At 37.5% G+C, this 16,020-nt stretch overlaps 1 protein-coding gene across 3 annotated transcripts in view; it reads left to right on the forward strand.

Annotated features, from left to right (window-relative positions):
• LOC124865620 (mannosyl-oligosaccharide 1,2-alpha-mannosidase IC) overlaps positions 1–16,020 on the forward strand; it is a 308,583-nt gene that overhangs the window by 138,567 nt on the left and 153,996 nt on the right. For all 3 annotated transcript variants that reach the window (XM_047360863.1, XM_047360861.1, XM_047360860.1), the window contains one exon: positions 5,478–5,574. In XM_047360863.1, coding sequence (XP_047216819.1) covers positions 5,478–5,574 — 97 coding nt within the window. The remainder of the gene's footprint in view (positions 1–5,477; positions 5,575–16,020) is intronic.

Genomic DNA, 16,020 nt, shown 5'->3' on the forward strand with positions numbered 1-16,020 from the left:
AAAAACAGAAGTCAAAATCTAAAATAAAGTGTCAGATTTGGAGGCCTAAAAGCAGAAACTGTTTTGCATTCCTGCCTCAAACTACTGGTAATATTTTTTGTTAAAAGCTGCTGTCTCTGTTATTTGCCTGCCACTGTGAAACCGATTTTATTTTGCTGAAACGTCCCGCAAGCCTTCGGTGATAACAATAGGAAACAAAGTACTTTCTGTAACCATAACTTTGGGAAACATAATGTTGTGCTTGCTTGAGTCCTTTCAAATTACTCAGCAGGGCTATTTGCTTTACCACCAACAAGCGATCCATTAAAGTTATGACATTAGAAGATATTTTCATTTTCTCAAAGTATTCCTATCAGTCTAATTATTCCTTTATTCTTTACTTTTCTTTTATTCTTCTACCCCTTCTAGCTCCTCCAAACTAGTTCAAAGGTGTTACATATAGTAACAAAGATACTTTTATAAGTTAAAATGAGTAAGACTAAACGTAAACCCATCATAAATGGGATTCTGACCATTGACTGTTATGGTGGCATTGCGAGGAGGGGCCAGATAATCTTATGTCGGTGGTGTCCTGAAAAGTTTTCAATTGCTTTTATGGATGCTTAGTTTTGCTGTTGAGAATAGCGAGACAAGCTTACATGCTAAAGCATGTAAGCTTGTCTCGCTATTCTCTGCATGCATCACTGGATGGATGGATGCATTCCTGGTCCAGAATGTAATTTTCTCATTTTAATTGTTTGGGGGTTTGGCAGAAAGAGAAACTCACCCATGGCGGCATTCATATGAGAACCACCACTGATTGTGATATTGTTGAATATTTTTATGCCAAAATCAGTTTTTTCTCACACTCCTTTTTGCTTTCTGATCATTATGCTCTGCACTGCCATCCACGGGCGTCAGCAATCTCGGCCTGAAATTTATTTATCATGTGTGGACATCAAGGATTGAGAAAGCCAATCCAGTAGTTTAAATATTTTTATTAGCAAATATATCATTGAAGAGCATAAATGCATGGTACTTGAAATATGGCAGTTCTACCAAATGTTTCAACCAAGCTGTCTTTTGTGATATTACACAAATTGATATCAGTACAACACTGTATATCTCAAGAAGACCAGCTGATTTCATGCTGTCACTGATTTTTTCAGTAATCTGTCCTAAACAAACATGCAGTGACAGTGAAACTGTTCAACTGTTTTTTAACTATGAAGCAACAAAGAACAACACCACAGTTCTACTTATTTGTCATTTGTATTTGTAGAATGCACTGTTAAAATGTTGCTTTGTCATGTTTTCTGTCAGTCTAACAAAACTTAGAAAACAGTATTGAAAACATGGCTATAATCAGTGTGGCTGATCTGATCTGTGAATAGATGGCAGCATGTGGTATGTAGATTGACTGATAATATGTTGTGCAGCACCTAACAAATTGTTTGTGATTAATTAAAGATGAAATTTCTCCTCCCTGACCAATTGTTGCCTTTTTGTTGTTACTGTGGGAAATTGCTGGAGTTCTCCTCTTTTTGAAAGGATTTCCTGCTGGAGGGAATCTGATTCATGTCCTCTGTTGTCCTCGGTCTTATTTGAGCCAACCTCCTGAGTGAAAGCAGTGTCATGTTGTATCGATGACGTTGTGCTGTGGGGAGTAAAACAACTCCAGCTTACAAAATCCAGTCTCCCCAACTGATAGTATGTTGTACAAAGACTTCCTGCTTTCTCCACATGAATGTTATTTTACTCTTCTAAATTTACACTGATAAATCTCTAATTGTAGTAAGTTTTGGAAAGTGCGCTTTGATGCAAAATTAGTTCTCAACTTGAATGAAGCATGTGTTCATAGAATAAAGCTTTCATATATCTCAAACTGTATTGTTAATAATCTCTGTTCATTATAGGGTTATCCAGTGCAGTGCCGCAATCAGAAGATCATTCATTTGTTTGCATGCACCAACAGTTTTGCCCTCTACCAACTGTAGCCTGTGGCATGGTCAGAGTTGAAATTAGTTGAACTTGGTATGCACTTTGCACATACCCACAGCCAGTGAACACAGGACATCTATCAAACTGCTCAGCACTGAGTAGAAAGTAGTCAGTGTGGAAACTGATCTCTTTCATGAGCCAAACACTGCTCTCTGGGTCGTTCATCACATTTCTTTCTCTCTTGTTCCTTCTCTTCCTGTCAGTTTCACATGGAGGGGCAGTTCTGATCATGTTTTTATTAGCCTAAAGCAAATGAATCATCAAAGCTAATAGCACTGAAGCTTTGTAAAAATGTTTGCCTTTTTTGCTGTCCTGTGGTTGGATGAGTTTGTTCAGGGTTATTTTGATTTGGTTAGGGATCATACACTCACATTTCACAAGAGTTGATTGGCTCAAATGGGGATCGGAACTACAATCCATGCAAAGTATATATAAAATCATCGGAAAGAAATAGACAGTTAAATTTTACCTGAGAGTTGGACATTTCTAACAAAAATAGAAATAGATTTGTAATTGATTTAACGTTAAGCCAGATCCATGATATATTTGAAATATTTGAATCGTTAAAGGTAAAATGGTCTCTAAAGCAGGATGTATGTCGTCCATTTTATCATCCTCACTCCCAAGTTTGAACTCTGTCTTGTTAACGAGTCTGTATTTTACTTTTCTTGAAGTCAGATATTACTGTCATCAGCGTCTCACGTCACCACTGCCCTAAAGATTATCTCAGAGATCCTGTGGACTTTAAAGAAGCCCAACTTTTCATGCATAGTTTTAATAGATGCATTTTCTTGCTTTAACCCAATGTAGGATCATAGTTGTATGATAGTTTAACAAACTATTTAAGCATTTAAGTTGAAATCTTAAGGCAGTTTAGAAATAAATTATAATTTATTTGTTTGCAGAATATCAAAATTCTTACTGAAGTTAATTTTCTTTTATTCTTTGCCCCCGTTACTGTTTGACAAATAAAATCATGCTCATGTTTGGATTGAATTTAAGGGTTTATTGTTTCATTGAGTAGATATACAGGTCCTTCTCAAAATATTAGCATATTGTGATAAAGTTCATTATTTTCCATAATGTCATGATGAAAATTTAACATTCATATATTTTAGATTCATTGCACACTAACTGAAATATTTCAGGTCTTTTATTGTCTTAATACAGATGATTTTGGCATACAGCTCATGAAAACTCAAAATTCCTATCTCACAAAATTAGCATATCTTTAAAAGGGTCTCTAAACGAGCTATGAACCTAATCATCTGAATCAATGAGTTAACTCTAAACACCTGCAAAAGATTCCTGAGGCCTTTAAAACTCCCAGCCTGGTTCATCACTCAAAACCCCAATCATGGGTAAGACTGCCGACCTGACTGCTGTCCAGAAGGCCACTATTGACACCGTCAAGCAAGAGGGTAAGACACAGAAAGAAATTTCTGAACAAATAGGCTGTTCCCAGAGTGCTGTATCAAGGCACCTCAGTGGGAAGTCTGTGGGAAGGAAAAAGTGTGGCAGAAAACGCTGCACAACGAGAAGAGGTGACCCTGAGGAAGATTGTGGAGAATGGCCGATTCCAGACCTTGGGGGACCTGCGGAAGCAGTGGACTGAGTCTGGAGTAGAAACATCCAGAGCCACCGTGCACAGGCGTGTGCAGGAAATGGGCTACAGGTGCCGCATTCCCCAGGTCAAGCCACTTTTGAACCAGAAACAGCGGCAGAAGCGCCTGACCTGGGCTACAGAGAAGCAGCACTGGACTGTTGCTCAGTGGTCCGAAGTACTTTTTTCGGATGAAAGCAAATTCTGCATGTCATTCGGAAATCAAGGTGCCAGAGTCTGGAGGAAGACTGGGGAGAAGGAAATGCCAAAATGCCAGAAGTCCAGTGTCAAGTACCCACAGTCAGTGATGGTCTGGGTGCCATGTCAGCTGCTGGTGTTGGTCCACTGTGTTTTATCAAGGGCAGGGTCAATGCAGCTAGCTATCAGGAGATTTTGGAGCACTTCATGGTTCCATCTGCTGAAAAGCTTTATGGAGATGAAGATTTCATTTTTCAGCACGACCTGGCACCTGCTCACAGTGCCAAAACCACTGGTAAATGGTTTACTGACCATGGTATCACTGTGCTCAATTGGCCTGCCAACTCTCCTGACTTGAACCCCATAGAGAATCTGTGGGATATTGTGAAGAGAACATTGAGAGACTCAAGACCCAACACTCTGGATGAGCTAAAGGCCGCTATTGAAGCATCCTGGGCCTCCATAAGACCTCAGCAGTGCCACAGGCTGATTGCCTCCATGCCACGCCGCATTGAAGCAGTCATTTCTGCAAAAGGATTCCCGACCAAGTATTGAGTGCATAACTGTACATGATTATTTGAAGGTTGACGTTTTTTGTATTAAAAACACTTTTCTTTTATTGGTCGGATGAAATATGCTAATTTGTTGAGATAGGAATTTTGGGTTTTCATGAGCTGTATGCCAAAATCATCCGTATTAAGACAATAAAAGACCTGAAATATTTCAGTTAGTGTGCAATGAATCTAAAATATATGAATGTTAAATTTTCATCATGACATTATGGAAAATAATGAACTTTATCACAATATGCTAATATTTTGAGAAGGACCTGTACTGTATGTTAACTAAACTAGTAACATTACAAAACAATGAATAGAAGTAAATTCATTGTTTTGTAATGTTACTAGTTTAGTTATGCATCATGACTGCACATATCCTTGTTTTAGTGTTTGGATCTCAGGTAAAATTTAAAATAAAGTCTAGACATTTAAAACCATTTGACCTCGTATAGATGATGGCAAACTTCTCTTATGATCTGTAAGCTTGAATCAAATTGATTACCTTCAAGCTACGGGGAGCTTGTTGGACTTTATTCATTGACAAAACCTTGGAGCTAAGCTGCATTTATTCACTTTTGAAATGTGATAAACTATTTGAACTAACTGGACAAATAGGGACAGAAAGCATTGCAGAAGTGTTTCAAGGAATAAGTAAATGATGTCTTCTATGGAGTTTTAGCAAGCAATTGATCTACTGACCCGTGTTTGCTTCCTAAAAGAGTATGGGTAAAGTCTATAAGGAAGAAAATGTGTATATCAGCCTTAACTTAAATGTGTCTTTGCCAGTAAGAAATAATGTTTTTACCTTTTTTCAGTTCAGAAAGTTTAGTCACTCTGCAAAACAAATCTACGTTAACGGTTTTCATTTTCAATGATTTGTGTCTTGAGAAAAATGTTTTCCATTGGTACCAGTCAATCTTTAATTTACACCAGCTGCTGCAGGGAAAATGTCAGTCGCATTGTTTAGCAGTGTGGTTTGTGTTATAATTGTGTGTTTGTCCTGTATCCAGCCCTGATCAATACCCATAATTCCTTTGCCTTGAGCGATTCAATTTAATTACAAATGTGGCTGCAAGGAGTGATGCTTTGCTTTTTTGTTGCCCACTGACTGATGTGTCGTCACTCTTGTTTTGCAGATGATGAAGTTTGCCTGGGACAACTACAAGCGATATGCCTGGGGCAAAAATGAGCTGCGGCCTCTGACAAAAAATGGCCATATCGGCAACATGTTTGGTGAGTTTCTGTGAACTTGCTGGTGGTTAATTTATTTTATTATTTCAGTTCAAAACGTGAAACTCCTGTGTTATATAGACTATAGGTAGTGATTTATTTCAAGTGTTATTATGGCTTACATCTCATTAAAACTCAAAATCCGGTGTCCACGAAACTGTAAATATCGCAAAAGACCGATCATAAAAATGTTTAATATACAAATTTAATGGAATAGCTTACACGATCATGGAGAAGACCCCTGACCTTTACAAGGAGGGTAAATCACAAAAGGTCGTTGCTAAAGAAAGTGTTCTGTATCTAGCCATGCTAATGGGAAGTTGAGTGGAAGGAAAGAAAGTGAGGTTAGACAAGCCACATCCTTGAAAGTATTGTAGAGCTGAGCAAAGCCCTTTTTAAGAATTATATCAAGATTCACAAGATGTGGAATGTTTCAGAGCCACCTCAGTAGGGCCACTGGCTGTTTGCCTCCATGCCACGTCGCATTGATGCAGTAATTCCTGTAAAAGGAGCCCCTACCAAGTATTGAGTGCATGTACCGTAAACTCCGGATTATAAGCCGCTACTTTTTTCACACACTTTGAACCCTGCGGCCTATACAATGATGCGGCCAATGCATGATTTTTTTTATGCCGCCAAAAACATTTTGCCTGGTAACAGCAGACCAATCAAATTGATGAGTAGTTCAAAGAGGTCCAATGAACGTGTGCGATAAATCAAAAGCACTTTCACCATTCAATTACCGGTATTGCAAATCAGACATTTATATTCACCCTCATCAACGTGGAAAATCACCAACGGGTTTCTAAAGCCGGGACTGCTGCGTGATTAAGGGGACCGGGTTTAGTCAAGTGAGAGCGTCAACGAAGAGGCTGAAGTGAGTGACGAGATCCTGAGGCTGTTCAATTCGGACCCTGAAGAATAGGACTTTGATGGTTTCAGTGCGCAGGAAGAAGATGAAGAAGGCGATTAATGACTTTTGACCTGGTAGGCTGCAGTGTATATCAGTTAGGAGAAACTGGAATGTTGTTCGTGCGCTGTTCAGTAAAAAAGCATTAGCAACAAAATTTGTGTGTTACTGATAACGTACGTATATTTAAAGGTAGCTGTGTTAGCCACTGTTCGAGAAAAACCATTTGCAATATGCATTTGTTTATATTACCATACGGATGAAGTTAAAAGTAAAAAATTCCTCACGTGTAATATCTTTCTGTGTAAATAATATTACAAGGTGGGACACCCTCGGCTTAACATCCAGTGCAGCCTGTACAAGTACAAAATTGGTTTTCTTTCTAAAATTAGAGCATGCAGCTTTTAATCAGGTGCGCTCTGTAGTCCGGAATTTACGGTACTTGGATATACTTTTTAGTACATGGACATTTCTGTGTTTAAAAATTCCTTTTTGGTCGGTTTTATGTAATAAATTTCTGACAAACTAAATTTTGGGTTTTTATAAAGCGTAAGCCATAATTTTCAAATCAAGAGAATAAATGCTTAACATGTTATTTTCTTGTGTAATAAATCTATGTCAAGTATGAGTTTAGCTTTTTAAATTACTAAGAAAAAGAAATTAAGATATTTTAATTAAGATGCACCTGTAAAAGGAAGTGGCATGTTTCTACTGAAAGAAATGATGGATTTAATCTTAGAATCATTTAAGTTCTAAAGAAAAAAGTAGGATACAAGAACAATGTTTTTACAGGAATTTACTTTAATAAAAAAGCAATATTGATAGGTTGACTTGTGGGCAATGCTCTGTTTTTCATGGTTTTGGCTGAAAGGTTTTCTAAAAAAAACAATCACGTGGAAGGATTAAAAAATGTTCATATAATAATTTATTCACTTACAAACCAAGAAATCAAAAAAACAAAAAACAAATTCTTGACCCATAAAGACTTAACATAAGTTATGAGTATAGCAGTTTGCATGTTTTGAAGGTGACCTATGACCTAAGTGATTTATAAAGTTGGAGTCTTGACATGAAATGCAGCAAGTCTCACGTGTTTGCGTCATATTGTGCTCTCGGTACCATGTCGTCCTCAGCTTACGCATGGGAAATTTCACACAATGCCAGGGGAATGAGCCTCCACCAGAATCTAATTGGAGCTAGACCCAGAAGGATCCTCAGGTCCTCTTCAGTGGAGCATATCAGGCTCTTCTCACTGCTGTGCTTGAGGGAAATCCCACAATGCAAGCCTTAATAAAAGGCGGATCAGCTCCTAATAAGACTGGATCGGTAGTGTCTTCCATACCTGAGGTCCCACTCCCTCTTATCTGTAGGGATTCAGCATTATTGAAGATGATGATGACATAAGCTTTTTTTTAAAAGCTATGTTCCCTTTGGTGCTGCAGCTCCTGTGAGACTGTCAAACAGGAGTCTGTTTAAAGCGGAGCTGTTAAATCACATGAGGGATTATGTTTCAAAGCAACTCATCCAGAATTACTTTCTGATGAAAAATAACAGAAACAATTTCACCACTGAGGTATATAATACACTGAGGCAGATATTAAATGAAGTTTGGAACTTTTAATTGTGGTTATATACAGCATTTCTTGTTTTTCTTTCATTTCTTTATTGTCTTTATTGCAGAGAAATATGCTGTTTGCTCAGATTCAAGGCCATTATTATTGTGATGGAATGGCTCTCTTTCTATACCAAAGCTGATGTGGGTCAAAACCAGGGTGGGTGCTGAAACCAGACCTGAAACATTCCTATGCTTTGACCCAAACCGCGTGTATCAAACTCTAGTTCTCAAGGGCCAATGTGCTGCAACCTTTAGATCTGTCTCTGCTTTAACTCAAAGAATCAAATAATTAGGTCATTAGCAGGACTCTGTAAAACCTGCTTGCATACCGAGGTGGCAATGCAGTAATTTGGTTCAGATGTGCCAGACCATGGAAAAATGTAAAAGTTGCAGCACAATGATTCTGGAGGACGCCCCTGAGCTAAAACAGTAGTCAAAGTGGATGGAGTGTCTGTGAACTGCCGTTTTCTTCCCACAGATTCCCAAGTGCATTTAGACCTGAACTTGGACTGGGCCATTTTGACAAATGAATATACAGTTAAGTTAAAAATTATGAATATCCCAGGCATATTTAGGTTCAATGTAATATTTTAATTGTATGGCACCCCAAATCATCACTGACTGTGGGAACTTCACTCTGAACCTCAAGCAACATGGATTCCTATTTTCTGAGACACTGAATTGTGGCCCCAATTACAAGAAATAAAGGCTTGAAATATTTCACTCATTGTAATTAATCTATACAATTTTCACTTGTATAGTTTCACGATATTCCTATTTTATAAGATCTACCTTTTTTTGCAGCACTATTGTAAATTTAGCTTTGTCTAATTCTCTAGACGTTTTTTCTGTGATGCCAACTTTCCTGCACTAAGTAAGGCCTTTTTCTTTTTCATTTTTTTACATTTAATTTCTTCACTCCTTTTTTTTTTTTTAAGATACAGCATCTTTCTGTTTGTCCAACTGTAAAGACAGGTTAAGTCTGCAGGGAATGCTCTTTGTATCAATGTTGTTTTTGGGGTATTTATCAGTTGTTTTGGAATTACAGTTTGTAAAAAAGGATTTATATGTGTAACACTAGTATTTGATGCAATTATAATTTAGTCCAGATGTTTAAGTATTTAGTTTGGCCTTTTTTTGCACATGTTCAGAGTATTTTACAGTCTTTTTGTCAATAAAACCTTCAAAGTGAAAGAAGCTGTTGGTTTTCAAACATCTTTTAGGTTTGGATTGGTCTCAGGATGAGATATCAGGGCTTCATCTAATTACCTAGCATGTGATGTAATGCATCATTAGGAAGGAATAACAGCCAAGGACACTGAAGGCTAATAGACTGTGTTGTTGTCGATACTAAAACTTGAAGGGTGATGGAAACGATGATGGATTCAGTTACACTGATTTGTTTTTATTAAAGCTGCATAAAGACTTGACTTGCTGCTGAATCACAGAAGGAAGACTCTGAACCATGCTCTGAGCAGTGAACCTGAATACCAGCCTTTTATGAATGTGTCTGGGAGGACACAGCGTTAGCAACAGTGACTGTATAGCTGGCCGTTAAAGATTAGACAGAGAACTTGTGTTTTATCTAGCTTGATCCTGTAGTCAGATTTATACTTCATACCGGCGGGTAATGGCACTCTCACTGTATGCAGGCTTTGATTTAAACCTCAGTGTCACATTTTAATCGCTGATAATCACAGCTACAACACTACGTGGAGGTATTGTGCAGTGTAAGGCCATAATGCACTTTCAATGTAATTGTGTTTACGTTCTTCAATTTACTTTGGGGTGTAGAGAAAGGTGTCTGACCCATTGTGCAGAGCTTTGAATGCACTGTGAGCTCCTATAATGTTTTACGGTAGAGAACCAGCACTATAATAGATAAGGGCAAAGGTTATTCAGCCTTTCAGGCCAGTGAATGTAGCCAGTGAGGGGCACACATGCAAGAGAGAGAACAACTGGTACCTCTCACTGAAGCTGTAGTGCTGTATCAACCCTGTTACACAGATTTACTTAAATTAAATTATCATTTTCGTCATGTTTTGGATTTGAATCTCAAATTTTAATCTGAATCAGAGCTAAAGTAATAAAATGGTGAAATATAAAGATGTCTTCCTAGAAAATAGGCTTGCTGGTTATTTGTTTACGCTCTTTTGCAGCCTAAATAAACTGCAGACATGTCTCGACATGATGTGAAAATCAGTTTACTTTTAAATAACTTATTAGATCTCTGTTCTTCCTTAAGCTTCATTTTAAACATCCGACTGCTCCAAAAAACCGAAGTTTCAGTCTTCCTTTATCAGTAGCAACTTCCACCCTTAAGGATGTTGTTTCCAGCATGACCCAGCAGCAGTTATGTATGGTGTGTTCACTAGTCGGAAAAAGCTTGGTTTTAATTTTCCGACCGATCTCTCACCGGTCACGACTGATAAAGCTAAAAATCAGTGCAGCTCTAATTTCCTTGTGTCATGACACTGATACTAAATAATAAAAGAGTGTCACGAAACCGCCCTTAAGATTAAACATTATAAAAATGGATGGTAACCTCAGCATCAAGGTATTAATTTATCATCTGGAGAAAATTCCTTCAAAATTATTAATAGCAGGCCAGTCTCAGCCTCCTTGGTTGCACTTCAAGCACTTTAAATCCAGATTTCCATCTTCTCTAATACCATCTATAATAGTTGGCCTATTTTGTTATTGTATTTATTTCAACAATACTTAATGTCAGCTTTGAATTTAAAGTTTTAAAAGATAATTTTCTTTTTTTAGATCATTTTCTAACTTTGTTGTTTATAATCCACAGTTCTAAAATCATTCTGCTGTTGAGGTGAAAGGTTTCTCATAATTAACAGAGAAGCCTTGGGTTTCAAGCATCTAATTGCCATTTTTATCAGTGCAGCAGTGCTAAGCATTAAAGTAGCGCACTTCAGTCCTGATCCAATTGATATGCAAAGTAAAATGGGGTTTTAATACTGAAAGAACTGTTAAGAAATGGCTTATTCTCAAAACACTCAAAATATGCAGGGAGGGGAACAACTACTTTCCTCTGAATTTGTCTCTAATCCCACAAGAAAAATATCTTCCCAGCTTGTTAGCAGCTGGCATCATTCCCCTGCTTTGTTACTGTGTATTATCTGAGCATCGAGGGGAACAGTGAAAGGGCATCTTTCTAGTGAGTAAATGTCACATTGGGAGAGGCGGTGCGTGAAGCCAGGTATGAAATTGAATGTTGTGTTCTTTAATTTAATCCCGAGAACAGACAGAGATGCAAAGAGATTGAATCTAATCTACAGACAGTATAATCGTCAGAAGCTTGTCAATGTGCTGGACGTTACTAGAACATTTCTGCAGCATGGCGCTCATAAAAAGCACAACCCCAACCACAGAGACATTTTATTCCTTAATACCCGCCTGTCACAGTTCCTCCTGCTATAATCTGTCTTTCAGTCTTTCTTTCTCTCTGCCCTGCATTCCTTTCTATTTTTGACATAATCTCTCCCTTCTTCCCTTTGTCACGACTCTCATGGTTGAAAGCAGCTTTTTCTTAATTCTTCTTCCTCAAACTTTTTTTCTTATTTCACTTATGACTTTTCAAGGACTGTTTTTAATAAGGCAATTAGAAAGTAGCTTGGAAGTCTCTTTGTAATTATGCCTTGTTGAGAGATTGTGTGGGAGTGGAAGATTTATTAGGTTAAAATATGCACTCTTCTCTTTGTATAAGAGGCTTTTTTTTATTAGTAATCATTTTAGCAGAATAATGTTATGGTTTACTGTTAAAATGCATCCATAAAGATATCTTGCATAAAAAAGTAATGGTTTTACTAACTATCACATATGTTTATGCATTTAAACAATTTGGGAAAGCCAAGAAAGCTTTGTAAGCTTCTGATAGGTTAATGCACAATGCTTGAGTGAAATGGAGGCATCCCTGTGTTGGGACCTCAGCCATAGTTTACAACTTTAAAGGCCGGTTTGAACTTTTCTACACCTTTCAGTGTCACACTAACTTACGCGTAACCCAGCCCAGGAAGAAGAGGAGTCATAGTTGACCCCCCGTGTCATCACTGTTTGAACAAAAACACCATGTTCCAACATGGTGGGCTCTACCACACGGGTCTCCAGGAGAACTGGAGGGACACAGCACGCGTGAGTTGTCTCCATGCTGGCAAGAAGGCACTCTTCAACTTGGATCCAAACTACAGTCGAATCCCTGACGATAGTGTGCACATAAAGTTAAGTACCCAGCATTCATTCATGAAAGGGAAGTAATAAGACGAGCATGGCTTGACTTTTCATTGAGGCCTGCAGAGGCTACGGATGCACTCAAGAGACTCAAGAGGCCAATGGGACCACAGCACCGCATGCCTGTCTGTGTTCATGTCCAGGTAGCGAGAGCTACTCACTGCACCACGGCCAATGAAGAAAGCGCAACTGCCTCCACCGTACAGTTCGGTCGGGCCGGCCATTCAGCCAACCTCCCAAATGCCCACATATGAATTACTGGGACCATTTCCCTTTCCTCAACCCGTCGCCCAGGACATCTCTTCTTCAGAATGGGTCATGTAAGAGGTGTTGTTTGGGCAGGATTCGTTCAGGATGAAATGATCTCAATAATGTTTATTTTATAACGTTTGCTGTTGTTTGTGTTGAGAAACACAGCTATACAAGCAGACTAGCTACTCAGCTAATGACATGTTCTGTGTTGTGTTTTTAAAGTTAAGACAAACTTTATTTATTGGGTGGCTTTTAAACACAGATCGGCCATAACACGCCATCAATACTTATGCATTTTGACCCTTTTATTAATGGTATTTTAAAGGTACATGCTGGATTTTAACGGAATGATAAGCTATAAGCTTCTTCTGTTACCCCCCCAACCGCTAAAGACTAAGGTAACAAGTGACTTGCCGCCATCTTATGAATCCATTAAGAATCATTTATCCAGAAAGGTTGTTAGTTTCCAATCTAGGTAAATATTTCCTTAAATAATATTTTTCTAAATGTGATACTAAATGTGACAATTAAAAATCATTTATCCAGGAAGGTTGTTGGTTCTTATTCAAAATAATATTTTTTTTAAATATTATTTAATATTTGCTTAATAATAATCCCCTAAATAATATTGCACTTAATAAAGACAGCTAATGAAACACCATTGAGAATTAGTCATCCAGAAGGGTGGCTTTATTCAGCAAATCGTTCTTTGAAATATTATTTTACCAAAATATTTTATGTGATCTTGCAATGTGAATGGTGGTTTGAAGGTATACCAAATATTCCCTAAGTTAGTTCCAAGACTAACTTAACTTCATTTCCAGCTTCTTCAAGATAATCCTTGGTTCTCAAACATAAATAACATTGAATGGTAACATTGCATCATTTTACTGATGATGGATTTTAACTATCTTTGATTCACTTGTTCATATTTTATATAGTTGGTTTTCCTTATACTTTCATTCTGCGTGGTAGTTTTAGTTGGATTGTGCTAGTGCAGTAAAGAGTTTGTTGATTGAAATGTGTTTGACTTTGAGTTCGTCCCACCCTTTTCTCTATTGTCGTAATACCACCGCCTTATTGGGCTGGTATTCACACTTAACAGACCGAAATATTATTTAATAAAATATTAATATTAAATAATATATTCATAATAATTACAACATCTGGGAATATTTGTAAGTATACCTGACACACTGATTCCTTGTGCGACATCATGTGAAAATTAAGAAATCAGCCAAGATATGAGGAAGAGAATTATGGACCTCGACAAGCCTGGATCATCCTTGGGTAGAATTTCCAAATGTCTGAAGGTGTTACGTTCATCTGTTCAAATAGCCACCATGCCATCCATAAAGATTAAGATGCATGTTGGTGTGAAAGTGTGTGTATTGTTCCCAGAAGAAAAGCAAAAGACCTGGTAATGATGCTTGCTAATGCTGGTGAGAGTGTTTCATTATCCACAGTGAATTATCGAACCCTGCAGTTTACCCCTGCGCCACTGCCATGTCAACAGTCTGTCGTCTTTTTATACAATGTTTCTAAATATCTGGTTTCAATTGTAGGTCTGCAGTGTCTCCTGATCCCCTTTGATTTCATTAGATGACTTCTTGTAAGTTTAATATCAGATCTCCAGGAGTGTTATGAAAGAACAGGGATCAAGGTCTCGCTTAGTCTGACTGGTGACATTTGCTTTGTCTCCTGCTTGAGAAATAATTTTGGTCAAATATAGCATTTCCTCAGTATCAGGGGAATTAAGTATCAAGGGTTCCTCAGGGGAACAGCTGCTGCAAAAAAGGAATAGGAACCTGAGCACTGCTCTTTATTTGGCAGAATTAAACGGTTTGTTGAAGCTCAGTTTTATTTATTAATGACTTCCTGGCCTTTGTGTTCAAAAAGTTGAAAGTTTTTGAGTCACTACATGTTTATGCAGTTTTCCTCTTATGATTCGGCACATATAATTTATAAAGGAGTTAAAAGGATTCAAACACCTTTGACCCTGACTGAGTTTGTCATTAAAGAATTCAGCAATCATTGTGTAATTTGCGTGTGCTAATATCTTTGAACGATCTGTCTTCAGTTTTGGCTCAGATTCATCACTGTGACTGATTGAAGTCATTGGTTGGGGTCAGGTGGATGACAGGTAGGCCTCTGTTGACTTTTAGCCCTGCACTGAATGTAAAAATTTTTATTCTTCAGTTGCATCTCAATAAGTTTGAATATCATTTACATGTTTTCCCTTTTTTCATTAAAAACTGGATTCATTTCAATAATTTAGTTTAAAAAGTGAAACCCACAGAATGGATACACACAGAGTAATACTTTTTTTTTTATATTACATGAGACATAAAGATTTATCAGACAGAAATGCAAGGTTATGTCCTGCACAACCATATGAAAGAGTCCTGATTGTCAGTTGTCCACCATATAGTCGCTGACACCCTCTACAAGGAGGGTTAGTCGGAAAAGATTGTTTGCTTAAGAAGCTTGACTGCTCATAATGCTGCATCCAAGCAGATTAAAGGAAAGTTGAGTGGAAGGAAAAGGGGTAGGAGAAAAAGGTGCACATTAACAAGGAATAAGCACAGCCTTGAAAACATTAAGATACAAAGCCCATGTAAAGGTTTAGGGGAGATTTACAAGGCATAGACTGCAGCTGGAGCCACCAAATACTGATGTAATCAGGAAAGGGTTGAAACTGTGGCATTTCCTGTGTTGGGCACTCTTAAGACAACATCAGAAGTGTCTTTCCTGGACTAAGGGAAAAAAGCTTATTGCTCTTTTTTACAAAATCCTCATTTTAAATTAAAGTAAATTTAGCATTCAATTTGGAAATCAACATCTGCACACACTGTGCAGTATCTCTTTTTTACAATCCTTTTAATTGGTGTGTTAATATTCAGATTTTCTGAGGTTTTAATTAGTGGTAATCTATAATCTTTTAAATAACCGTAAATAAAAAAATAATTTGAGTTTCACTTTTTGAATTTAATTAAGAAACCTTTCAATTATATTCTAATCTCTTGAAATTCACTTGTGTAAAGATCTCAAACAGATTCAGTAAGATCTTAAATCATAAAAGCCTCCAGAGTTTCAATTAGATTGAATTTAGTTACTTCTTAAGTTTGTACATATTTTTCATTAAGTGTTTCCTTCATCATTTTTTTTGTTGTTTTTTTACTTTTTCTCCATGTGTTGTAGTCACTTTTTTGTGAACTGTAATTGTTTCTAACATATGTTTGTATTATGACAGCCTTAAGATCTAAACTATGGTGTTTTTAGGAGGGTAGGACTGGGACGATGAGGTATCGTGCCTCTATTTTCATGTTGAGTTGGTTTAGAGAAGGGAAAAATGTCAACAAGTGGCATTATCCATCACACACCAGTTCACCCTGAGATAGATTGTGAGCAGGCGAGTGTAACCGGG

Source organism: Girardinichthys multiradiatus, chromosome 3 (genome assembly GCF_021462225.1).
Source record: "Girardinichthys multiradiatus isolate DD_20200921_A chromosome 3, DD_fGirMul_XY1, whole genome shotgun sequence".
Lineage (NCBI taxonomy): Eukaryota > Metazoa > Chordata > Actinopteri > Cyprinodontiformes > Goodeidae > Girardinichthys > Girardinichthys multiradiatus.